This window comes from Gymnoscopelus braueri, assembly GCF_963280865.1.
Source record: "Gymnoscopelus braueri genome assembly, chromosome: 20".
Lineage (NCBI taxonomy): Eukaryota > Metazoa > Chordata > Actinopteri > Myctophiformes > Myctophidae > Gymnoscopelus > Gymnoscopelus braueri.
Genome location: NC_137622.1, coordinates 20843034 through 20869750, shown reverse-complemented (window position 1 = coordinate 20869750; position 26717 = coordinate 20843034). Strand labels below are relative to the sequence as shown.

General features: G+C 42.6%; 2 protein-coding genes across 2 annotated transcripts; both read left to right on the top strand.

Annotated features, from left to right (window-relative positions):
• Nucleotides 1–5047: 5047 nt before the first annotated feature.
• LOC308075492 (high affinity choline transporter 1-like) lies at nt 5048–11816 on the top strand. Its single transcript, XM_080415400.1, has 8 exons — nt 5048–5272; nt 5656–5769; nt 5981–6136; nt 6656–6804; nt 7245–7388; nt 7658–7811; nt 8583–8800; nt 9370–11816. Exons 1-8 carry the CDS (start codon nt 5089–5091, stop codon nt 9871–9873), a joined length of 1623 nt encoding a protein of 540 aa, XP_080271526.1. The 5' UTR covers nt 5048–5088; the 3' UTR covers nt 9874–11816.
• A 433-nt stretch (nt 11817–12249) lies between these two features.
• On the top strand, nt 12250–26666 carry LOC308075877 (uncharacterized protein). The gene is made up of 4 exons (XM_080415858.1): nt 12250–12900; nt 21185–21404; nt 23303–23533; nt 23756–26666. The coding sequence occupies exons 1-4, from the start codon at nt 12640–12642 to the stop codon at nt 26377–26379; spliced, it is 3336 nt and encodes a 1111-aa protein (XP_080271984.1). The 5' UTR covers nt 12250–12639; the 3' UTR covers nt 26380–26666.
• Nucleotides 26667–26717: the final 51 nt, after the last annotated feature.

The window sequence follows — 26717 nt, the reverse complement described above, 5'->3', positions numbered from 1 at the left end:
AGCCAACCTTAGCCAATGAGGATGGAATATGGGAAATCGGACAGATCCGTGTTGATCACATGACTATAGAGATACTGTGTACCGATTTGCATGACGTTTGGATATTTTTTTTGCACAAATTGGCCTCCTGGTGGCGCTATAACAGGCCCATTTTGCATTTGAGGCAGAGGTTCTGAATTGGCATCCAGGGAGTGTGTGTGCACAGTTTTGCAGCGACCGGGCCAACGGTGCCGGATATTAGCTGCTAATGGACGGACAGGACACACGGACGGACGGACGGACGGACGGACGGACGGACGGACAGGGTGCAAAACATACTCTCTCGCCAATTAAATCATACAGATGATTGTAACACAATGCAAACAGTAAAATGCAATGCAGCCCGAATGTATGAAAGCGAAGGTGACACCATACTCTGTAATGCATAATACAATGCACATACAAAATAAATCTTATATATACACTCAAGAGTTGTATACTGTACAAGGCCTAATTGCACCCTAAAAAGGGATGTATTCACCTATCAGGTCATAGACCTTGTATAGTACATAGAGTCGATCACAGAGCAACTTGTAAATTATGTGACTAGAGCACCTGGTACTATATACACCATCATAAATGTCAGGCAATAACTAGAAGAAAACTAGAGGAAATTTTTAACCTATCCTATTAAGAGCTGCCTCCGCTAGTCTATAATTAGGTGGTATTAGAAAGGAACGAAAGGAATTATGCCATAGCAATAGAAATAAAAGTGCTGAAGGTTATATGACCCACAAGCTGAACAATGTCAACAATGTTGACATTGTTGACAATGTCAATGTCAACAAAGGCACAGTGCAATGTATATCCTATACAGCAGGGTTGGCAAGTAAGTTTGGTCTAAGCCATTACATGGTGGGCCAGAAGATGTAGCCTGGTAAACCCTCCCTCCGGAAATCTCAATTCCATTTCATTTCAGGAGTGAAATGGAATTGAGATTTCCGGAGGGAGGGTTTACCAGGCTACAGAAGATGATCAATGGCTAATTTAAGAACTGAAACCTGCAGCAGACCAACAGACCATCTAATATAGTGCTATAAAAGTCAATAAATAAATATGTGTGCGTTATAACTGCATATTGATAGATAGGAACTACAGGGTGGCCGTAGCTGAGTGGGTAGAGAGGCCGCCTGGGAAACAGAAGGTCCTCGGCTCGCTGAGAAAGAACTTAACCCCTAACACTGCTCCCACTGCTGCTAATAGGAAGGGTTAAATGCAGATACCACATTTCATACTCCTTTTCGGACAGAGATACGAATAACAAGAGCTCTTTCATAGATCAGGAGCTCAAGGTCTCTTCTTATAGATATGGAGAGAAACAGTGTATTGTTTAAGGCATGTGAAACGCCTCCCTATCTTTCTCCCTCCACATGGATATACTGTATATGTGGGACAGACAGATATTGTAAATGATTTACAAAATAATTTGCCAGTGCAGGTGTTTTCACTGGCGGGCCAGTTCTGGCCCACGGTCTGCATGTTGCTTACCACTGCTATACAGAATATGCAATATACAATATACAAAATATTCAAAAAAGAGAGAACACTTAACACTTAGGGACCAGTCGAAATGTACAGAGGGGGGTCCCTGGAGGAAAATAGGGGAGGGTCATGCCTTTCTAATTTTAGTCCAAGGGAGGGTCAGCCAATTCTACTTTGAATCCAAGGGAGGGTCATGCAATTTTGAATTGATAAAATAGTCCGTTTTTTATATACCTTTTTAGTACAGCAAAACAGTGGTCAACAGTGGGGAAAAAGAGTGGGAGTGAAACCCGTTTTTATTTAGAACTTAATATATATTTACATTAACTTAAATAGACTTTAACGCGTGTGTGCGGGCAGGGGTGATGGCCTCCATAAGAAGAATTTGAGGGCGGAACACACACGTGTTGCATGATGAACTACATGTAAAAACGTCAGAGGCTTGACATGTTTGACATTTCAAATCTGTTTCAATATGCAAATAAATCGATCTGTATTGTTAGAAGGGTACATTCCAGATCATTTAAAGGAGTGCTGCATACTGTACATCCCTAGGTATGTGCAGAAACCGGTTTATAATTTCATGGTACAGAAAGTAAATGACGTGAATATGCGTGCAAAATGCACATGCAACGGCCACGTGAATGGCAATGACGTGCAGTACAGCACGTTAAGTTACATTTCTTTAATAAGACTTTCAGAGGTCCTCTCTCTCTCTCTCTCTCTCTATTCCAGGAGATAATAAAACACCTTTTCATTAATATTAATATATAATAGTTTTGTTTTAAATGTTCTAGCCTTGATGACCATGCAGTCTTATGCAAACGTTAAAATGTAATTTAGATAGCATTTTATTTAGACAGATGCCAGGTCATTGTTGACCTGGCATCCTAAGTGTGTGAATAGTTTCAATGTACATACTTTATTTTTATTTTTATATATCATTATAATGTTTAGACTGATGATAGGTTATTGGTTTATCTATGATCCTAGATTACTGAGTTTATCTTGCTTACTGTAAATCACGTCTGCTAAATGCCAAAATTGTAAATTGTAATTTGGCTTTTGTAATTTACACGGTGTCCTAGTTATTTGTGTTTGTGAAATAGCCTTATTTATTATTAAATAATAGGCTATGGGGGGGGGGCACCAGGTAAAATGCTGCCTATATAGGCATCAAATTCCTCAGGGCCAGCTCTGACTACTCTTACCAAATACTCAACTTTCTTCAATCTGAACAGGATTCAATGGGTTTCCCACATCGAAGTTGAGAACACTATCCATTCTGCTACCACTACTACAGATACTACACTGTGCATTTAGCAAGACTGACTACAGTAATGTGGAAAGCAAAACATCGGACGGGATGATGGGGAGGGTTAGGGGTGTCAAGATACACTAATTTCACGATACAATACATGATGTTGGGCATATGATATCGATATGATACATTATTAATGTTCTTTTCTCATGTATCATCAACATTGGCCATCATCTTTAGTTTAAACTAACTTTATAAAGCACTTTAAAAAACAATTACAAAGTGCTTTGTACACACAAATAAATACATTTGTGCAAGCTTAAGGGAGAAGTGAAGTTCTCACTAACTATAAACCCATTGTTTCAGAGGACAGATAGACTAATATAACATATAATATAATATAACAATGCATGACTATAAATTCCACAAACCTCATATTCTTGTCATCTGGACTTTACCAACCAAGTGCAGCCTAGTTATTTCCAACAGCTCAAAAAAATCTATAATACCAGATACAGTATAATACCATGTAAACCATCTTAGATTAGATGTAGGCCTATTTGAGAGTGCAGAGGCATAATTGCTTTGATTAACGAGCGTCAACGAGCATCAGCTGACCCACAACACCTCCTCTCAGCAGTGCTTTAAACTGAAAGTGACTGGAGTCTGTTTCTCCAAAATACCTTGAATATGATGGAAGACATGATTAATAATTACTGTGATTATGATAAGCTTTACATTTCATATCATACACCATACAGTAAGAACTCCTATAACTTTCATAGGCAAAAAAAAAAAGGAAAGTGTTTTAATAACAAACAAAAAAATTACGATACAGTATGACATCATGACAATACCTATCGTCACATTTAAAACTAGGCTATATCGTGGGACAATATATCGTGACACTCCTAGGCGGGGAGGGTTCATCTTTTTTTTTTAATCACTTGGGGAAGGTCATTGATTTGTTTTTTTTGTCAAAGGGAGGGTCATGCCATTTTAGATCAGGGTACATATGGTACCCTTCTTTAAAAATCGACCTGTCCCTTAAAATAGAGAAAACTGATCCAGCATAGAATCTACTTAAGACAGTAACTATGAAAACGGTCACAATCAAAGTCTTTTGACTTTGATTGTGTCAAAGTTTGTAGATCTGCTATTTTCAATATTTAGTTTTTTGAATATTTCTGGAAAATCTTTGTTTTCGGGGAAATGTCAAAATTTCAATACAGCTATATATATATATATTTTTTTTTTAATGTTTTTTTCCCCCCACTCTTTTCTTTTTACCCCTGGGCACTGTGAATGTTGTACGTGGTCTATGTAGATTTGTCTAACAGGGTGGGATTGTGTTGCTGGTGGGAAGGGGTTTATGTAGGATAAATGTGGTGCTATGTATTGTCAAGGAAAAAATCAAAACAAATATTTAAACATACATTTCAATACAGCAATGCATTGATATTAAAAGAAAATGTACATTGTAATTTGTACTTTCGAATACTTAAGTATTTGTAAAAGAATGTACTTTTGAATACTATTTTTTAAGCAAGTACTTTAACTGTAGTACAAATTTGAATGAGCAACTTTCACTTGTAGTTGAGTAACATTTGACCACGAGTATCTACACTTTGACTCAAGTATTGGGATTGAGTACTTTGTCCACCACTGGTTGTATGTATCCGACTGTTCAGAAGCCACCTTTGGGCCACCTGGGTCCTCCTCAGTGCCTTGAATGACAGGAGCAGTAGGATTGCCACTGAATTTAAGTCAGTAAGAATTAGTGCAAATGAACAATGGTGTCAGAATCTTGGCGATGTGTAGTGGCAACACATGCATGTGTGTCAGACAATGTTTTGCTGGATAAAGTAATCACATTTTGTACTTGTGACTGTGAGTCTGATAAGGATCCCTTGTGGGAGGAGAACCGGTCCTGGTGGAGATCTGGGTGCAAACCCAAACCTGCGCTTACACTGCATAACAGCAATAGAGATGGAGAGAGATGGTGTGTGTACGCAAGTGAGAGAGAGTGAGAGAGAGTGAGAGAGAAAGCGAGGGAGAGAGATAATCATATCGCAATTACGCAGCCAGTCACTGAGTAGGTAGCCTATCTCTAGAAAGACAAAATTGTCGCAAACTTGTATATCTATATCTATCTTAAACAAACTATCAACACAACAAAAGTTGGGTGCGTTACAAATCGTTACAAAGCCGTGTTAGGCACCCTTTAACAGGGTGGTTACTGGAACACACTCTGCGCCTTGAGATATCTTATCTATTCTTTTCAGGCAGGTCACAAGAAGGGCAAGATGGACTTCAACGTTCCAGGATTGATTGTAATGATATTCTTCTACTTGTTGGTGCTTGGAACCGGTATTTGGGCCTCTGGAAAGTCCAAACGAATGGAGAAGAGTTCCCCAGGAAATCTAACCGAAGTACTACTCTTGGCAAGTCGAAGAATCAACGTGTTAGTGGGTATCTTCACTATGACAGGTGAGTGCTATTCAAAGTGTGCACATTTTAGATCAGTTATAGGGTCTATGGATTAAAATGTGCTTAATATATACTGTCTATTGGTTAATAAGAGTACAGAGTAGGCTATATTTAAAATGTTATTTCAGTTGCATTTGAAATAAGTGAGGTGGCCTTTTTAACAACAGTGTAGGTAACAATACTGAAATACTATGGAATTTTGCTGGCAATGTGAATTTGCAGAAACGTGTGTGTGTGTGTGTGTGTGTGTGTGTGTGTGTGTGTGTGTGTGTGTGTGTGTGTGTGTGTGTGTGTGTGTGTGTGTGTGTGTGTGTGTGTGTGTGTGTGTGTGTGTGTGTGTGTGTGTGTGTGTGTGTGCGTGTGTGCGTGTGTGCGCCCTACAGCTACATTTGTTGGAGGTGGCTTCATTGTCGGAATAACAGAGGCAACGTACAACCCTACCATGGGACTGATTTGGAGTGTCATGCCGTTAACTGGAGCCCTGTCATTTATTATTGGCAAGTTTTTCTTCTAATCATGACCAGAACTGTTTGATATCATGTTGCAGGTTCACTGAACCCACTCATTCTCTACTATATGGAGTGATCATAGGATACATTATATCAAGAACGGCTAGAACCAAACAATGTACTGTGCATGCTTTTGTCATAATAATAGTTCATAATAGTCACTGCATGCATATCCCTCTTTCTCTTTACTTTGATAAAGGTGGACTTTTCTTTGTCGAGCCAATGAGAAGCCAAATGTATGTAACAATGATGGACCCATTTCAAATCAAGTATGGGAAAGTAATAAGTGGAATACTGTCTTTCGCTTCACTTACATCCGATATTATCTGGGTGACTGGAACTCTTATAGGCTTAGGTAAGTGACAATAGAGTCAACTTTGAAAAGGGTTTACACTGTATCATATATTTGAAATTGAAATTGTTGCATGTTAAAGGGATACTTCACTTTCACATAAAATAAACATTTAAAAAATATATTAAAAATAAATGAAAAAAGTAATGGAAAAATCACGACCCCCTCACGCATTAGAGTGTCCTACTAATGTGTGAGGGGGCCTTTATTTTGCCATAACTTCTTTCATTTTTTTTTAATATTTTTTTTTAATGTTTATTTTATGTGAAAGTGAAGTATCCCTTTAAGTAATGGACATTTGAATGTTGTTAATATGTGGTGACTTTGCTCTGGGGGTTTACACTGGCTAATATTTTGTCTCATAGTGTGAATATAATTTGAACAATCTTGTTTACTAAGCTAAATTAATTTTCACACTTGAATTTGAATATACTGTACTAATTGACTGTGTGTATTTATATACACTATGCCTATTAAATGTATGCATGTGTACATGTGTTGTGTTCTGGGTTTATTTTGTAGGCGCAACCATGAAAGTGATTCTAGATTTGCCCTATGCTGTCTGTATCTGCATATCTGCTGCAGTGGCCATCATCTACACACTCCTGGGAGGCTTCTACTCTGTAGCATACACAGACATCATACAACTCATTCTCATGTTCGTCAGTCTGGTGAGCGCCTGCAATGTGTTCACCAACAGATTAAAGCAACACTTATCGTAATACATTCTACATTATCTCTATATATCTGTTGATAAGGTATTGTTCCATTAGTCAAACTGAGCAGTCTTCAGTGTGTCTCACAGAGGTTGTGCTGAAAGGTTTAAACTATGAATGTGAACAGTGAACACTACAACACTTACGTCCTGGTGTTTAGCCGATAACCACTGTGGCCATGATATTAAGGCAGAATAGTGACCTTGCCTTAAGGAAATTAATTGGATTGATGTGTATGGTTGCCATAAAGGTATGGGCATGCCAGAATAGTGCTTGACCATAAAATGCATCAGCCAGTATGGAGTATGGTAAATATTGTTGTTTCAATATGACTTTCAAAGACTTTGATCAGATATGATAATATCTCAACATGTCAATCCTTGTGTTCTATGTAGTGGCTGTGTGTTCCCTTCGTCATGATGAACCCTACATCAGTTGACATCACCAAGACAGCTCTCAATGCTACTTTCCAGGCCCCCTGGGTTGGCAGTCTGGATGGAGAAACAGCATGGAGATGGATTGATAATTTCTTATTGTTGGTAAAAGAGTGTAGTAAATATTTAGGAATCCGGATCGACAAGAAACTTAATTTTAGATTTCATACTGAAAGTTATGATCAAATCTATGGACAAAACTCTGCTTTCTATGTAGAAATAAGAGTTGTTTTGCCATGCGCTACAGAAAGAAAATAGCTGAATCAGTGTTGATGTATGAAGAATTTTGGAGGGCAAAGTTGATAGTGATGTTATGTGATGCAAGATTCCGAGTAAGGAATTTATGAGATTGGTTTCTACTGTTCTTTCTAAAGACTTTTGGCAACCTGGGCTATCAAGTTTTCCACCAGAGGACGCTGTCTGCCCGCTCTGCAGCCACTGCTAAAAGGACCTGCTTCTGTGCAGCTGTCCTAATCTGCATCTTTGGGATCCCTTCTGTGCTGATTGGAGCGGTAGCTGCATCAACAGGTACATAATAGTGCATTGGATTGGATTGGATACAACATAATGTTAAAATAGAACAGATCGCCGTCACCCCTCCATTCTCACCTTTTGAATCTTCTTATCAATTGATATTTGTATAATATAGAATAACATATGAGTAAGTAAGTAGGAGCCATGTGGCCTGAAACATCTCTTGTTTCTGTAGCATGAGGCAGCTTGATGTACAAGTACATCTCCTGGCTATTTGTACACCCCCTGGACATGACGCTATGGTATGTCGCAGGGACTTGCCCCCAATCCAACCCGTGCCAAGCAGGAAGGCATTGGGTACCCTTTTATAGTCTTTGGTATGACTCAGCCAGGGATGAACTCCGACCTCCCAATCTCAGGGCGGACACTCTAATCACAAGGCCACTGAGCTGGTAAGAATAAGATGTAGTGTTATGTAAACCCTATAGATCCCTCTGGGTTCTATTGTAAACCTGTCTCCACCCATTCACCCAGCCCTTTGCAGCTGTCCCCATACCACCATGGATTCATTATGTCCCTTTTTTACACAGTGCCCACTGTCATTCCAAACTGTGCATTTTTAAGTATGCTCCCCAGTGGTGACTAGTAAGTAGCCTAACTTAAAACAGGATTTGATTCTCGTTGACTTACTCTTTTGTTGTTTAAATCCAGTGGACAATATTGATAGTGAAGTAACATCCCCATGCTATGCTCATACCCTCCTAAAAGCCCTTGACAATGACTGACCACTTTGTCCAACATCCCATTTATCTGTGTAAATCTCAGACTGGAACCTGACCTCATACGGTTCACCCTCTCCATATGAGCGTGGGGAGGCAGGCATGATTCTGCCCATCAGCCTGCAGTATCTGGTCCCTTCTTACATCTCCATTTTCGGCATCGGGGCTGTGGCTGCCGCTGTGATGTCTTCAGTTGACTCGGCTCTGCTCTCAGCCGCCGCCATCTTTGCCTCCAACATCTACAAGAACATCCTGAGGAGCCAGGTGAGGTGTAGAGAAGAGGGTGAGGAAATGAGAGAGAAGTCAAGACAAGGAAATGTAGAGCAAGGGAAGTGAGACGGGTTCTATATGAACCCATTTAAACAGCCAATAGGAAAAAGATATATTCTTGGGGTGAAATATCAAGCTATTTTAGCAAATAAAGTTGCTGTTGGGCGTAAATGATACACGATCAGTTAAGCCATTTTTATAATTGGTAGTTGTAGTATAGGTTGCAGTGAATGGATTGAACATTCTAAACGAGCTGAGAGTGTGAAGATGGTGAGGATGAAGAGAGGGACACGTGAGCAGAGAGCAGTTTAACCACTTGAGCCCCAGCATCTATATTCTGTGGGTAACGTTAGCCAAAAATAGCAGATCTTCAAGCTCACAACACGTTGTGAGGTCGACAATTTTTTGGCAAAGAGATTTGATGTAGACGGAAAAAAGCGTTTGGTCCAGTTTACTAAGTCTAGAGTGATTAACAAAGGCAGAGAGATGTGAGAGAAGGGGAGAGAAAAGCCCAACCTCCTTCAGCTTCTGCCATCTGAATTCCTTTTTCTTTTCCCCTCCAGGCCTCATCAAGAGAGCTCCAGTGGGTGATCCGTATCACTGTGGTAGTGGTGGGCATGGCCGGTACAGCGCTCACCTTTCTGGACAATAGCATCATGGTGTTCTGGTTCCTTGGAGCAGACATAGCCTACAACATCCTCTTCCCTCAACTTGTCTGTGTCCTCTTCTTCAGTGTCTCGAATGGCTACGGTTCTATTATGGGTTTACTGGTAGGAGTGTCACTGAGGTTGTTGTGTGGGGAGCCGTCAATTGGGTTACCGGCTGCCTTTCACTTCCCGGGCTGTACTGTGGAGGATGGCGTTTACATTCAGTGTGCTCCCATCAGGACAATCTCCATGCTGTCTGGCATCGTTGCCACTTTGTTGTTCTCTTACCTGACTTCATTCCTTTTGAACAGAGGGTTGTTTCCCGAGAGGTGGGACGTATTCCAAGTGAAGGCCCAGCGGTTGCAGCAGATGTTACATTTAACAACCGATATAGCCGAAGCTGACAAGTTGACAAACTGAATGACAAGTCTGAAATCCAAAATGAGTGTTGCAGAATTGATGCTGAGAATCCAACTGTAAAACACAATCCTCTCAATCTAGGTAGTGTTGGAGTAGGTTGGTATTGTAAATATGAATATTTTTTTTTTTGTAACTTTGTAAAACCAAACCGAATGGTTTGTTTCTTGAGGGTGGGGCTGTTACGGATGTAAGTGTAGGGATCGGGAATCAGTGGGTCGTAACATACATAATATAGCATATGCTGGAGTACTTGTTAAAGCAAGTACTCCAGTAGACTACTTTTTAACTCAAGCACCAATTTGACAGAGCAACTTGCACTTGTAGTGGATGTAGTGGATTTGACCAGAAGAATCAATTTTTTTACCCAAGTAGGCTACTGGGGTTGAGTAGGCTACTTTGTCCACCACTGATGAAGACACAAACTGAAGAATGGAGAGGTGTTTTGTTTTAGCATTCAAGGTCTAGGTCAGGCTATCCAGTAGGCCAGGCAAACATCGCCCTCTGCTGGTTTAACACTACATTTAGAGTTGTGTGTACTTAGCCAAGGGGGGTGATTATAGGCAGTGTTGGCATTTTCACTATTATTAACCTAACACATATAATCAGCACTCCAGACAGCAGTTTCAGGAGCCACAAACTTTAAAAGGAAACAATATTTAGAGCACTCGTCATAATACTTTGTATTATAGGTCTATTACACCCGATTTTGTTCATGTGTCAGATTATACATTTAGGTTTCCTGCATTCACATCCTTTAATGTTTAGGTATGCACAGGGCCCTGCAGACTGGCCCGTCTTCCTGAGTCCATGGGCCCCTGGGCCTGAGACTGCCTCAGTCCCCTCCCTCCCCCCCACACATGCACTGTGTATAACGCTCTCTTTTTATCTTTTTGTCATAATTTTTCTCCGATAGAGGAAAGAAAAGACAAGTTGTGTCAAAATATGATATAGTTTCATAAACTGTGCAGACATGCTGGGGCCCTTTAGTTTTTAGGGTCATCGGCATGCTGGTTTGTGGTGGACATTGTTTTAAAAATTCTATTTTTGCCATGGACATACAAAATGAGTAGACAAACACATAAAGAGCTAGCCCTAAATGACCATTAATGGTCTGTAACTCTGAGAGTGTACAAATGGAACACGCTCTCAGTGTACAAATGGAACACACTCTCAGAGTTATGGGGGTCCTTCAAAATAAAACGTTTGAGAACCGCTGTCCTAGTGGACTCCTTGTGCCATACATGTGTGTCATAGCAAATCAGTGTCATACATATTCTGAATAAAACCTAGACTGACATTCAGTATTTGGGTCATGTGAATAAGATCACATTATAATGGTGTGTAAAAACAAAATCTAGAATTTGCCACGGTCGAGGCCAAGTCTTGCCACGGACTCATTTGTCGTGTACGGACATATTGATTTGATAGACTGACTGATCAGCTGATTGATGTGCTTTCACTACTTTACTATGTCGTTATTGTGGGCCAGAAACCTCATCTCCTTCTACTTTGTACTTCTACTTCCGACAGTGTACGATATATAACAGTAACATATATGATAATTGAAATAGTGAGGCAGATTTTTGTTTCCAGTCTGCCCCGAGTAGTGGGCCCCCCTGACCTTTGGGCTCCTGGGTCTGGGCCTAGCATGTCCGTTCAGGGACCCACCTCTCTGTGACTGGGTATTATGTTGTCGTAAATAATGAATTTGTACATCATATGCAGTCCCAACTCTTAAAAATACTATCTTGAAGTTGTCCCATATATAAGCTAGCTAGATATAAAAGTTGCATTTATATATATTGTAATTCATAAAATGGAGAGGATTGTGTAAAAATGTCCTCCACCATGACTTCATGGCCCCTGGATTGTTTGACTGTATATCTTGTTTCAGTTGTTTGATTATTAAGTTGGATGTATACATTTTTCTTCAATTCTTCTTATTATTAGGCTACTTCTTCATGTATGATTGATTGATTGATTGACTTAATAATACTTTATTAGCAGTTTGCAAAGTTTTTTTTGTGTGCCAACAGGAAAACTACAAGTAAAAAGTAATTCTAATTGAGCAGTTTAGTCACTGCTGTGTAGACCAGGAATAATAAATATAGGCTACAAGTCCCCGATATTCAAAGTTGAGCAGTTTTCATGATGCACCCATTCGAAAAACTTCCCTAGCCATTGTAGCCAATCACATCGAGGCTCTGGTGCATTGGCTCCTCCTCACCACACACTTTTTTCCCCCTGATCCCACATGTAACGTTATCTATCTGGCATTGTTGCAAGGACTACCAATGATCTGCTGTGAACCGCACGCACAACTCCTAGGATCATGGATAGGGATTTTTTTTTCCCTAAATAAAAAGAAAGACACGCAATCTGAACGGATTAATACATGGATGGTTCGTTATCCTTCCTAGTCTAGCTACATGTGGATTTATAAATCAAAATTGCATGCAGTCAGCAAAATTGACGGTTGAAAGGCAGTGCACTAGGATGCGATGGTGATTGGTGAGCCGCGTATTTAGCCAAATATTGTATTGATTCGAGATGCAAGTCGTGTCTACAATGTTGCTATTGTCGATTGTGCGAACATATGCTGCACTGGCTGCTGCTGCTGGACCGTAGCCCATTCATTCATCCATTCATTCCACCGTAACCGAGCGACGGCCAGTGAAGAGGAGCGGAGCGGCACAGCAGTGCATTAAGCCCCCACGCACACACACACACACACACTACACCACACCACACCACACTAGAAGAAGAATGGCCGGGCGCCGCAGCTGTGTGAATTCTCTCTGGTCCGGAACCGAGCGCGTCCGGATCGACGAGCGTCTCAAAGCGACGCTGGCGGGGGTGCTGGAGCTGGAGATGCTCAGGTGCAAGCACCTGGAGATGGTGGACGCCGTCCTGGCGGACAGATCCCGATCCACCGGCTCCGTCGTGGTGGTGGACACGGTAAAACTCGAGAGCGCTGCCCCCCCCGACACCGATCAGGTTCCTGCGACAACCCGCCACCGGCAACAGGTCAGTCAGTCCGTCTGTCTAGCTTATTATTCTAGCCCGGATCTATCTATCTCCACTTGACACAATGATTAAATATGAATGCAGGGATGATGGTGATCCTGCCAACAAGCCATTTTCCATGCAGCTCAGCTGTCGCTGGCCAGGCTGCAGCACATGGCTGTGCCTCTGAATGCCCAATTGATTCAGATGGTGACAGACAGAGACCTAACCGACCATGCAGCATGATAATTATACAACAGTATTTGACCGTCACGTTTAAGTAATGTCATTCGGGTCAGAGATACAGTGCCACATACTATACTGCATGAAGTTATGTGATTTATGGGTAATCTGATACATGTATTGGAATGAATAGGACCAACAACAAAAAACACCAAACCATGACATCTTCACATGGCTGCATCATGGTACTGTCTATGTTACTTCTAAAGGTCACTTTGGTATTCTGCTTGTGGTCCTGTATCTCCATATACAATTTCCTGGTACCATCTCGCCAGCACTCATTTTTAAGCCATCTGTTACTGTAAGTGTTTGACCAAAATCTCTGATGGTTTTATAATCCAGCCCCCGGCTTATAATCTCAATTTATATTTAAACATGAATAGCTTAATAGTGACACAGGCTGTCACATTGGTACTATCACTTTATGACTCTAGTGTGAATTCTGGCAATATATTATACATACATGACTGTGAATATACTGTTACTCTATTTGACTGTGGATATACTCCATTCCCACACATTCAATACATACTTGATAACTGCTGCCAAGTAATGTCTCTTACTTTCACAAGAGACTAAGGAACTCTGCCTTATTACTATTTTATTTTTTAGTACAGACCTTATGTATATTTGATATGGTTGTTTTCTCTATTTGACATTTTCCTTTCCTCATTATTATATTCTGAAACTGCAATTTGTGGGAGCTTGTGCACAAAATAATTTCACCTACTCTTTTGCTCTTGTAAACCTGTGATGTGACAATGAACTTGAAGTTAGAATGTAGCCTACACTGTAGGCTATATTCTAACTACCATCTCCCCGGCACTCATTGGCTCATAGGTCAGCTAAGCAATGACACAATGACTGGCAATATGAGTCATTGTTTACTGGTGGAACACACTGGTCTGAACTCTGAAGACGCCGTCACTCTCTTACTGAATTGTGTATTTAATTGTAATTCTGAGTCTGACCCTGTGATCCTCTTTCTCTGGACCAAAAATGCAGGTTTTCAGTAGTCAGATGAGATAAGTCAGGGGACTGTTCAAATATCCACATGGGAGTGGGCTCTCTCGTGTAAGTACGTGTGTGACACACACACACAGGTGATAATACAATCCCTGTTCTCCCCTTTTTGCATTAACACAAACCAGCACATGCTAACACACACACATAGTATATGCACATGCTTGCTCGCCGTGCACGCACACGCGCGCACACACACACACGCTTTTGACCCCTTTCCCAACCTTGTGGTGAAAATGATCTACAGGTCTTATTGTGCTGAGAATGTGGAGAATGTGGGTTGATATATAATACACAAAGACAAGGTCTGAAAGAAGACATCCTGAACCTTCTCTGTGAGGATAGTCTGCTGTTTGTATGACCTCCATTCAGTGTGTGTGAACCTGAACCACTCTCCTCAAACCTGAACCCAGCGAATTAAGAACCTGTGATGTCACCAAGATGAAGAATTTGATCTGCTCCATAGAGACGGAATTAGGAAAACATAGCAATGGTGATTGTGAGAGCACCCAGTGGGAAGTTTCTCACGGTAAGGGTGCTTTATCCAGGTTATTTGGGTCCACGAATGACGTCAGTAAATCAGTTCTCCATTTGCTGTCTGTAGATTACCTAGACACATTGGTGAGTAATATTAACACAAAGTGTTAGTAATATTAATCTAGAAATATGAGTTGGGGTGACCTATATTAATATCATAATAAACATGATTTTATTTTCTTGGGCGGGTAAGCTTTATTTCAGAGAGGTCAGTGTAGAGACAAGGACAGAGAGATAGGAGAGGCTTGCGATACAAGAATGGAGTCAGATTCAAACACAGGTCCTTGCGCTCACTAGGAGCATACAATGTGTGCTGAGCCACCAGAAACCCCATAAACAAAATTATAATTGATTTTTAATAGTATTCCTCTTAATATGAAGCTGTGCTACTCAACACAGTAATATTGCTGTGGGTGGGTGTGAGACATCACTGAATGTTGTCATTGCCCACAGTAGGTAAATCAACATAATATGTGTGTGTGTTCCACTAGCTATGTTTAAATCAGACCTTTGTAGAACAGTGTATTCTGTTCACAGAACAATGTGAAACAAACCCATATAGGATACAACATGAAAAGGTAATGAAATGGGACAAATTACAATAACATAAAAAACAGTTTCCCTGGTGCAGTGAAATGAATCGCCTTCATTTTGAAATAAGGGCATCCAGGCAATGGCCATAATGTGCAGCCTGCCTTTCACCAACACCACCCACCTATCTTCATCTCCAGTGTGGACCACTGTGGCTTTGAGGCATCCTACAGTGAGGCAGAACAACATTAGTCATCGTCACCTCCGAAGGGAGCCGGTAATGTAGCAGAGTTGGCTGGCACGCTGCCCTCTGTCCAAGCTGGAACTTCGCCAACGCTAGCATACATTTTGCGTAAATGGAGATGAGTTATCTGTGTTGTTCTCGTTTCTGTTGTTGCCAACATGACCGTATCACCCTCTGACCAAGGTTGTGTCTGGAGTCTGGATAGAAGACATACAAAAAGTGGTATTGTTTGTGTATATGGCCAGGCTGAGGTGTATCTACATTAATGGGAGAAAATTTGAAAAAAAATTAAATATATCGCTCATAGAGCGCAAATCTCAAATTATCTCTTCCTCTCTCTACTGTCTCTCTCATATACTTTGTCTACCGTCCTCCCTCTCTGTCATACATTCATTGGGCCGATTCACTAAGCAATTTACGCCCATATTTTGAACGTACCGGCATTTATGAAAAGTTGTCTGATTCACTAATATTTAATTGTCGGTGACTTTCGCGATCCGCTCTTTCTCATGTCTGCTCGGAGGCTGACTTACATGGAACCAAAGCTTGCGTATATGTCATTACAATGCCTTATTCCAGCCAAATCCAACAGTGCCAAACCTTGTTATAAGCTTATAAATTATAAGCTTGTAGATCTGTCCCTTTTAACAGGAGAGGAAACAGTGTGCATCTGTGCGAGTGAGCATCTCCTGGTTGTGTGCGTACTTACAGGAGTTTTCTTCTGCAGTTACTGCTGTTGGCAACTTGTGAGTGCGATGTGGGGCGATTTCAACAAACAAGATGAAAAAACAGTGCAGTACAAAATATGCAGCTTAAAGTTTGTATATCATAAAAAATTACATAATTGTCATCGACCGATTTGTAAAATATTCAGGAATTGAGGTCCTTGGCTTACTGTCACCATGCACAAGAAGATATGCTGATCGGTTTAGTAGTCTGCGTTATTAGCTGCTGACACACAGACACACACACACACACACACACACACACACACGGCTGAAGGCATGATCTCCTGGCGATAATGAAACACAGCAGGTTGCTTCACCAGTTTGGTTTAGCTGGGAATTTGATACCAGTACTGGGTGTGATATCTGTAAAACAGCACTGTTGTCTGTACCTCTTGTCTGTACCTTTCTTTTGTTGGACAAACCAGTGGTACACTGTTAAGTGTTGGTTTTTCATACCCTGTTGAATGAACAAAACTCTGCCAAGCTCCAGCATTTGTTCTTTGGAAACTGAATTCTTCAAGTTAGACTGGGCTGCTTGCCTCAGAGGTGTGTGTGTGTGTGTGTGTGTGTGTGTGTGTGTGTGTGTGTGTGTGTGTGTGTGTGTGTGTGTGTGTGTGTGTGTGTGTGTGTGTGTGTGTGTGTGTGTGTGTGTGTGTGTGTGTGTGTACGTGTGCGTTTGCGTGTCTCTCTCTACCCTTACTGCCACAAAGCTGAACTCTTCCTGAGACCACATGAGTCTGTCTTAGAATTAGCTTTGGGATTTGAAAGCATCGTCTTACAAGGAAAGCTATTACATTGATCTCTGGAATGAAACTGCTATTGTCTCTGGCTTGCTGCAGGACTGTTCTGAGCTCAGTGAAAACATTATCTACTACATTTATGTTTCATTCAATCATTATGCAAATCACATTTTGTGCCCGATTGGTGTTCAAATGCATTATAACCACCTGAAATAGTGAAAGTTTAAGAAGCATGGGATGTCATGTCATGTTCTTTTATCTTTAATACAGCCTCATTAATTATGTATAAATGGCCAAATTCCGCACCATGTGCTACGAGAAAGTAAATCTCTAAATATGCTGTTTCCATCCTTTAGTTCTGCCAAACTAACAGACTTATCAGCCACATTTCCTTTCTTTCTAAAAAATAAAACGTGTGGGTGAATTGTATCACTTAATGCAGGTACGCATTCCTGTTGTATTATCATATCGGCCTATGCATTTTGTACATATTGTTCCGGTGGGGGAAATGGCTGTGCTTTCCCCTCACAGAGAGGGATATCATATTACAGCAGAGCTCTGTGCAGACCCCCACCTGCCTGTCTGTTAGCCTCTATGATTTGATCACATGCTCCTCTCCATGTAATATTATACGTCAAAACGTGCATTGCATTATGTTGCTAAGGGATAACATTGATGTGCATTGTGCAGGAAAATCATCTTTAAAATGAGGTCCTTCTCTTGAGTGGCTAATATTCTAGAGTGGTTGTAGGTACGGTAATTTGGCTTAAGTTGTGGTTAGGATAAGCGTGAAGGTTAGCCATGTGTTGGTGAGGGTTGAAGTCGGGGGTTAAAGGTTCAAAGGGTAGATGTAACTATCTGAGACTCAAGACTTTCATGGATTTTTTTTAACAAGATGCGAGAGTGAAAGAATATAGAGAGACAGCATTTGTGTCAAGGAGACAAAGATATCCATCTGAATTGAAGTGACAACATGATAAGTATGCGTTGTCAGAAATGTTAGTGGTCCAGGATGGGTTAAATATTTCACTGGGCCTGTTGTGGTGTTTTAGTTCTGTGTGGGAGGAGAGGAGAGAGAGAGAGAGAGGGTGCACCAGAGAACAGCTGTAGCTATGGTGAAGAGGGGGTGGCTGCCTAGAAGAATATTATAGAAGAGTGTGTGTGTGTGTGTGTGTGTGTGTGTGTGTGTGTGTGTGTGTGTGTGTGTGTGTGTGTGTGTGTGTGTGTGTGTGTGTGTGTGTGTGTGTGTGTGTGTGTGTGTGTGTGTGTGTGTGTGTGTGTGTGTGTGTGTGTGGTGGCGGCGGGTGTTATTTATCTAGCGGGGGTGGGATGGGGGGGTCCTTCAAGATGCCCTTCTGTCTTTACCCGGCAACCACCCCCTCCCAACCCCACACACACAGCTCCTTCACATTAGTGAGTCACTCCTTTCTTTTTCATTCTCTCCCTCTCTATCTTGCTCTCTCTCTCGTGACGTGCACTCACCCACTCAACCCTGGCTCTCATGACTGTAAACGCACAAAGTGTCAAAAAATACAAACTTCAAGTTAATGGGGACTCAAATGCTGTGACATTCCCTGAGAGGGGTGAGAGGAGAGGAGATAAGCTTAAGACAGGTTAAAGTCTAACACGCTTTCTTCCTGGCTGCCCCTTCCTCCATCCCCCTGCATCCCCTTCCCTTCTGTCACTCCTGCTGGTCTTTGTTACGTCATCTGTCTTTTGCCATTATCCTCCAAATCCACTCCTCTCTACTTCCTCTACCCCCTTGCTGTCTCTCTTCTTTAAGCTCAGCAGTGAGTCGCTATACCTGTATTGTCTCTTCAGTAGTAAGGGGATTGATCAACACCAACCGCCACACTGACAATGTTTTTGTTGTCCCAACTCAATCAGTCTAATCCAGGGGGGTCCCCAAATGTTTTTTGGGGCGGGTTCACAGATGATTTGCAACATTGTTTTCTCACTCAACACAGTAAACAAACCAACATACAGAAGTGTATATATAGGGTATCTTGTAATACAAAAAAATAAAAAACTTAAAAAACAAGACCATTATCTTCGGGGGTCGCGGACTTAAAGGTTGGTCAAGCATGTTCATGCTTGACCAAGCCCACACTAATCTGGGAAATGGTATTACTCACCTAATCAAGTAGCTAAATGGCTGCTGTTCTTGCTGTTGTTTGGGCCTCAGCAGTGGTGGAAAAACCTTGTGTACAAAGAGAGATATGCATTTATAATGTTACCTTGTTTTTGTCCTATTTACTGTTTTGCTGTTTTGTTCCGTGTAAACATAACATTAAAAAGTATCTCACTAGAAAGTGATTCTGGTAAAAGTGAAAGTCACCCTGTAGAATAACACTTGAGTAAAAGTCATAACGTATCTGATAACTACTATGTAAGTATCAAAAGTAAAAGTAAAGGCTGTTAAGGAAAGAATATCAGCCAGACTTTTCTCTCTTTGAGCTGTATGAAGTTTATTCTGTATGCTACTGTCTGTATGCTAGTTTAAATGAACAAAATTCAATTCCCTCATGGCAGACAAATACAACATTTCAGCCTATAAGAGGTCCTCTTTACTTGAATTAATTTTAACGTGATGATACCGTACATCTCTATGGCCATGGGTGATGATTGTTGCATCTACTGTTGCCAACTTCCTTGGAAGCAATAGCATATACTCACCTGAACACTATTGTTTCATTGGCTTAGAATGCCAATGTAACAAGTTCTTTGAGGGGCATGGGTATTGGAGTAATGTCTTCTTTCAAATAGTAGTAGTGTAAAAAATGAAAGTAGACACAAATGAAATTAAATACTCACATACATACTCACGTAAAGTAGATCCTCAGAAAAAAGTACTTAAAGGAGGAGTTCACCCAAAAAATGACTTATTTTCTATCAATTGCACACCCCATGAAGCCTTGAATCCATGGATTTCTTTTTGTTTTTGTCGCATTCCTAAGCTAATAATTTGATTCCCGTCTCCTACCGGCTAATGTATCCGGTAGGAGACACAAAGTAGATTCTTTGTGTCTCCTACCGGATACACACCCGGTCATCAAATTATTGTCTTAGGAATGCCACAATAACTAAAATAAATCCATGAATTCAAGGCTTCATGGGGTGTGCAATTGATAGAAAATAAGTCATTTTTTGGGTGAACTCCTCCTTTAAAGTGCAAAGTTGCAAAGTAGTTTTACTTAATTACCACCTCTGGGTCTCAGTGGTGACTTCACTGGTATTTGTGTGTATGGATGGCAATATGATGGACTCCAAACCTATACTTCTGTTCCCAATGGGCTCTAATTACGTCAAGGCCTATGAAGACATGCTGCAGACTAGCTCTGTCTGAAGCAAAGGTGCTGCTCTGTCACATTTCTTCACCTGCACTATAGTGAAGGCATGACAGACCTAACTCTTGCACTTATAAAGTGACAGGTCTTTTCGTATTTGCATGTTCTATCAAAGAAGTCCATAAAAGCTTGGGAGTCCTTGGTTTCAACATTGTCTGCCCTGGGGTTCGGCTGTCATCAGTCACCATTCAGGTTTTCATCGCCAGCTTTAAGTGCAAACAGGCTAAATTCTTTCTTGATGAAGTCATTCTTGAAGCATGGTTGGGGACATAATTAAATAACGTTTACATCTTTTAGGCGCGCATAGGTATTTGGGGGCGTGGCCGAGTCTGACATTGTCTTGGCGGTGCAAACAAATCTTTCGTAGCCTGGTTCCATACCATAGACCCCGCCCACTCTCTGAGTGGACTGCCTCTTGGTCTGGTGTCGTAAATGTGAACCTAGGACTTCTCCGGTACAAACATTTATTGTCCAATGAGAGTCGGAGGTGGGTGTGGGGATCAGACTGAAGCTCCACGCAGCTTTACATTTTCAGTCCTAGCACAAAATTATGCTTAAGTATCATAGTGCAACATGAACATTTAAGACAGTACATCCAAATATTTGTTTTTCAAGCTCCTGGGCCACAAAAAGGAGCCAAATCCACGTTAGAAGTACCTTTGTCTGCACCTCCAACACACTTGCGTGATGTCAATTCCCTCGCCTATTCACACGGGTGTGACGTCACTGTTGCACCTAGACAGTTTTAATGTGATTTTTGTTCAAGTTCAAATGATTACGTTAAAGAAGAATCACTGCATATATACCAAAGAATTATATGAACTGACTGTACAAAATTAATTGAGACTAGTCAAATCATGCTTTCTTTCAACAAAGCCTCACTTTGGTTTGTTTGTTTTTTTTCCCTCTCAGGATCTCTCTCCCTCAGATACTGTGGTTCCACCCTGTCAGACCACCCAATTGGACAGTGGAGAGAGCACAGGGGAGGGGCAAGTCAATTCCAGAAGTAGTGGGACTATTAATTCAAGATGGTCTACTTTGTCCTGGGATGCAGCCTCTGATCTGCTCTCTCCCCCAACTCCAGACCAAAGTGGTACAGCTCAAGTGGACAGTGACTCCAGACCTAGCTCAGGTACAGTAGTTATTTAGTTGGCGTTTGTCCAGTCCGTATTGAGGGTTGGGGTTTCAATATGATTTTTGCCAAATAAGAATCTACAGTAAATGTGATCCACTTATCAAATCCGAAACATCTCAAACACTTTGTCAAACATCTGGGCTAAATTGTTAGACCAGAGTCGGCAACAACGATTTCTTTGAACCCCAACCCTGTCCCTGTGTGTGTGTGTGTGTGTGTGTGTGTGTGTGTGTGTGTGTGTGTGTGTGTGTGTGTGTGTGTGTGTGTGTGTGTGTGTGTGTGTGTGTGTGTGTGTGTGTGTGTGTGTGTGTGTGTGTGTGTGTGTGTGTGTGTGTGTGCATGTGACCGTGATACACATTGTACATCTACATATCGATGTTGGTATCGATCTGTAATCTCAAAACGCGTCATGATGCAACAAAAATATTTGCCTATAATGACATGCCTAAAACGGGGGTGCGAGGTTGAAAGTGGTTTGGTCTGTCTGTGGGTTTCATAAATATTTAACCAATGAACAGTATTAACAAGAGCTTGTGCCTAAATAATAACTACAGTGGATGCATTGGAACACAGGTTCTTTTCTCAGTTTCCTGAAAATTAACGGTTTTGGAAATTAAAGTTTTCCGCCTGACAGCGACGAAATGATAGCCAATACTTTCTGTTGTTGTTTCTTGAAAGTAGCTCACCTTGGGTGGTGTGATAGGTCCCATTAAATATTAACCCAAACCTTTTCTGCCGTGTTTACTCCTCTCACCCTGTCTCAAATGTGTGCTCAGTCATTCATCTTCCTTTATTATTTTACTGTCAATGTTGCACTTAAGGTTCCAATTTGTAAATTGACATCGATTTACCCACTTAAGCCCTATATACTTAGACATATTACCCAATCTAAAAGCTCACAACATGTTTTGTCATGACACTTGAGCTTGTAGATCTGCTATTTTCACTATTTAAAAAAAGTTAAAAACACTTTAAATCCTTTAATTTTCTATTGTTTAAACTTTGCCCAAAATAGGGACGCCATGGTTAAGATGGTGCACATACAGTATATTTTATCAAATAATTATAATTATTTATTTTTGATAATTATAAAATTATCAAAAATAAATATCAAACATATCAGTCAGTTTACGTTTCCCTAAAAACATATCCCCACCTGTAATAAAACTGAACTGGACTAGCAGAGTCATGGATTTCCTCCCCAATCCCCACCAGCAAATCCAACCGTGGTTGCAGTCCTTGTTGCTCACCTCATAGCCATTCCCACTTCTATTCTTGTCTCATGTTATCTCTAGTACGCCCAAACACAACATTTGCTTTCTCTATTACATACAGTACACAGTAGATGCCAATACTCCCTTTAATTTCTTGGAAGCTTCTTAGGCTCTTAGTTCAGTTACTTTCAACACATTTGAGTGTTTTAAGTTTTTGTCATTGCTATAGGTCATAAGCACCCACTTCCTTGTTCATAGCCACCTACTTTGCAGGGGGATCCAATGACACTTATTTCTATGTATAACATAACCAACGCATCTTCATATATATCACATATAATGTACGCGTCTTGGAGGCCCCCATGCATTACTTCCTTTCCATGTTTGACACGGAAGTACAGCATTGTTGTGCCTGGAAATGTCTCTACATTTATTTCTATGGTTTTTTAAATGTCAGAATATAGCAGAAAAAAAGTCTTGCACACCATTCATAATAATCGATAATCTCAGATTTTTGCATATGAGAGTTTTTCCTGCTATGTTTGTGGCCCTAGTTCGGTCCCCTCTTATGCACCCGTCGGTGTGCCAAAGGCTCGTTTCTACTAAATGTCAGAACGAAAAGTTCGAAAATGAAACTTACGTAACATGCATGTTTATTAATTAATTTTGCCCTCCATCCAGGTTTCTACTCAGTGAGTGGGAGCTCTCTGTCAGACTCCTGCTACTCGGTGTCCAGCGAGGCCGCTCAAGGAGGCTCTGTGCCACTGGCCAAACCCTTGAAGTTGTGGGAGCAGAGGCCTCTGTCTGGTGACCACAGTGACACTCAGTGGTCAGAAGCCACAGGGCAGCAGCAGCCTGCAGGGCAGGGCAGCCAGGGAGAAGCAAACACAAGAGAAGGGAGACCAGCGTCAGGTGAGCTGGTAGAAGACTCCTGACATTTCCTTCAAACTGCCTCCTAGTTCTCTTAAAAGCACTTGCCACTGCCACGGTTCTTTAATATTGATGTGGAGCTACTACTTCTGAGCAGTGTACTTGGAACTATTGTTTGCACTTAGCATTATTTTCATTGGTTCATTTCAGTTGAATTGTTATGAATTGAAAAGACATGCCAATTCCTTTTTCTCTTGTCCCCAGTCTTAGGTGACCTGGAAGGTTCGAGCTTTTTGTCTGACCACTGCTCCAGCCTCAGTGACCCTCATCTTTCTTCCCTTCTCTCTCTCCTCGACCCCACCACTTCCTCCTCCACCTACTCCCGTCATTCAAGACCTCCGTTGGACCCACGCTACTGTATGGACCTGGTGTCCCGTCGGACCAAGGAGTTGTATCCTTACCCTAGCCCCTTACACGCTGTGGCCCTCCAGAGCCCTCTCTACAACTCACATGGTCAGGAACCGTCAGTCTCCAGCACTCCTGAAGGCCCCCTTCTTGATGAACCACCTGTCACCACGACCACACCAAGCCTGGCCCTTCCATCTCACCAGCCTCCTCCCCCTGCTTCTCTCACCCAGCTAGAGCAGTACATCTCAAGGTTGGCTCGCCAATACCGCAGTCGGGTGGGTTCCTCCACATCTGACCTGACTCTGGCAACCACGCCAGGCTCAGTCCACCACAGGTGCCTCCGAACACCTGGGAGAGGTCATGGCTCCACACAGTCACTGTACGCCTTCGAGAGCCGAGTTACACCTTCCGCCCTGCTGGGGGGCAGCATCACACCCTGCAAGTCCCTGCTGGGGAACGCAGCCCGGATGAATCTGAGTACTAGTGGAAAAAAAGCCAGCAGAAACTCCATCAACCTGGGAAACCTTCCGTCCGCAACTGGGGAAGATGTGAATATAAGTCTGCATCTCAACCTCAACTTAAACCTGACTCCTGGTTTAAATGCAAGTCAAGGTTTGGTGGACAGCTCCAGAAATGGAAGTTGTGCTGCTTTGAAAGGTGACTTTGCTTCCGCTTCCTCAACAGTCTCGTCTACTTCTCTGTCCTCCTCTACCCAGACCCCTGCTCCTAGAGCCCGGCCTCGCATCTCCACCTGTCCCTCAACCCTGAGCCAAAGGAGTCTGGAAGTTGCTTCAGGCCAGTCGGCCTTCTCTCGTTCTATGGATTGGAGCAGTGATGCTGCATCAGGGCCTGGAATGTCAGTGGTTGGTACCAACTCAGAGTCAGCTCCTGGATCTCAGCGTAGTAGCATGGTCCAAGAGCCCAGTTCTAGCCCCAAGCTGAGTGAGGACTCGCATATGGTGGGGGAGATCTCCCGCGTCTCTGGCCTGTCTAGAGCTGTGGTGGTGGGGCTGATGGAGCAAGGCGTAGAGCTGGACATTGACTGCTTCCAGACTGACACTGCAGAGGAGGGCAAGGGCCAAAGGCCACGGTCAGAGATCATCCGATGCAACTTGCCGCCCCAGAAGGAGCAGTCACATGACTACTCTAGAGTGCACCTCCTCAGTGCATCCTTAGACACCGACTTAAATCCACAGAGACCCATACAGTTGTCCCTCAGCGTCACCCATTCTCCACAGTCCCACTCCGGCCTCACCCCTCCTCTGTCACACTCCCCCCAGTCTCAGTCTAGTCCCACGCCTCCTCTCTTACACTCCCCGCTGTCGCATTCAAGCAGCCCTGTACACCCATATCACTCCGCTTATGCTCCAGCTCTCCACTATAGTGCTTCACACTGCCACTACCAACACACTCCGTCTACATCAGACCCTCCCTCCTCTGCTGCCTCCTCCCCCGCTTACCGCCCACAACACAGGGGGCGTTCCCCGCCACGCCCTCTCCAGCCTTCCCCCCTCGGTCCCACACCTCTCTCTGTGTTTCGGCGGGACGCTCCCACCCAGTGTTCCCTGCCACGGCTCCGGACTGAAGGCTCACCACTGGATCAACAAGGCATACGGCCGCGTGGAGGATCACTCCGACAAGGCAGCGGAAGCACAGGTGGTGGTTGGAGGAGGGCGGAGGGAGGGGGTCTCTACAAAGGGAAGCACATGACCCGTGAGTTGATCAGAGCCTCTACGGTTAGCAGCTTCACCAGCAACAGAGAAAACTATGCTTCTACCTGGGACAATGATGGAGAGGCAGAGGAACAAACAGCAGCCCCAACGCCCAGGAAATCCTCCAAAAAACTCTGGAGGGGCTTGGAGGGTCGCTTCCGGGGGAAAGAAGTGGGGAGCGAAAAGGAGGAGATCGACAGAGCAGAATATGGATATGGATGGAGGCGGAGAAATAGCAGTGGAAGCTGGAGGAAAGACCATCAAAGGGCGAAGGCCATGTCCAGTGGAAAAGACAAGAGACTCAAAGTAGAAGGCTCCCCCAGCTCCGCGAACAAGACAGAGAAGACCGGCTGGGAGAAGCACAGTTCCAGCTTCAGGCTAACCAGAAGGGCTCTGTTCCGGAGCGAGTCCCAGGGAATGCTAGAGCCTCGTATCCAGAGAGAAGTGCCCCTGAGGGGGGTACACTGGGTGTCTTCCCTAGATGTGGGGCGTGGTGGTCTGGAATTCACTTTGGAGGAAGGGGTGAGACCGTTAGGAGGAAGGAGGGAGGACAATCATGACTCCACGGCCAGTCTCTTCAACCTCTCTCATTCTCAGAGCCTTGAGGGCAGCTGCCAATCCCTCTCTCCGCCTCTTTCCTCGCCTTCCTTCTCTCCATCCCCTCCAAGGATGCCCCTACGGCGCTCTCGCTCGCTGAGGGACCTGGGAAGGAGAATGTTTGGCTCCATGAGGTCGCTGAGTCTCAAACGCAAATCGACCAAGAAGTGAAACATTTCGAATGAATGCATAACTCAGTTCTTTTTCAAATGTTACAATCAATTAACGTGTATCTTATTCAAAGGGAGTGCCACTACTTTCCTTTTAAGTATTTGCAGTTCGTGGCTCTAAGATGTGTAGGAGTGTGTATGTGTGTGCGCACGCTCTTCTCTGCATGCTGCTCCGTGACTTTGTTCAGTGACAATAGCTTTGTGAGAATGTGAGCTTCCTCTTTGTTTTGATGGAATTACTGCCTTTGAAGTACAATCATAATGGCCAAATAATGGCCAAAATCAAGCAAATACTCCAACTTGAAACAGTGCTCAGGATTTTGCAATGTGTAATATAAA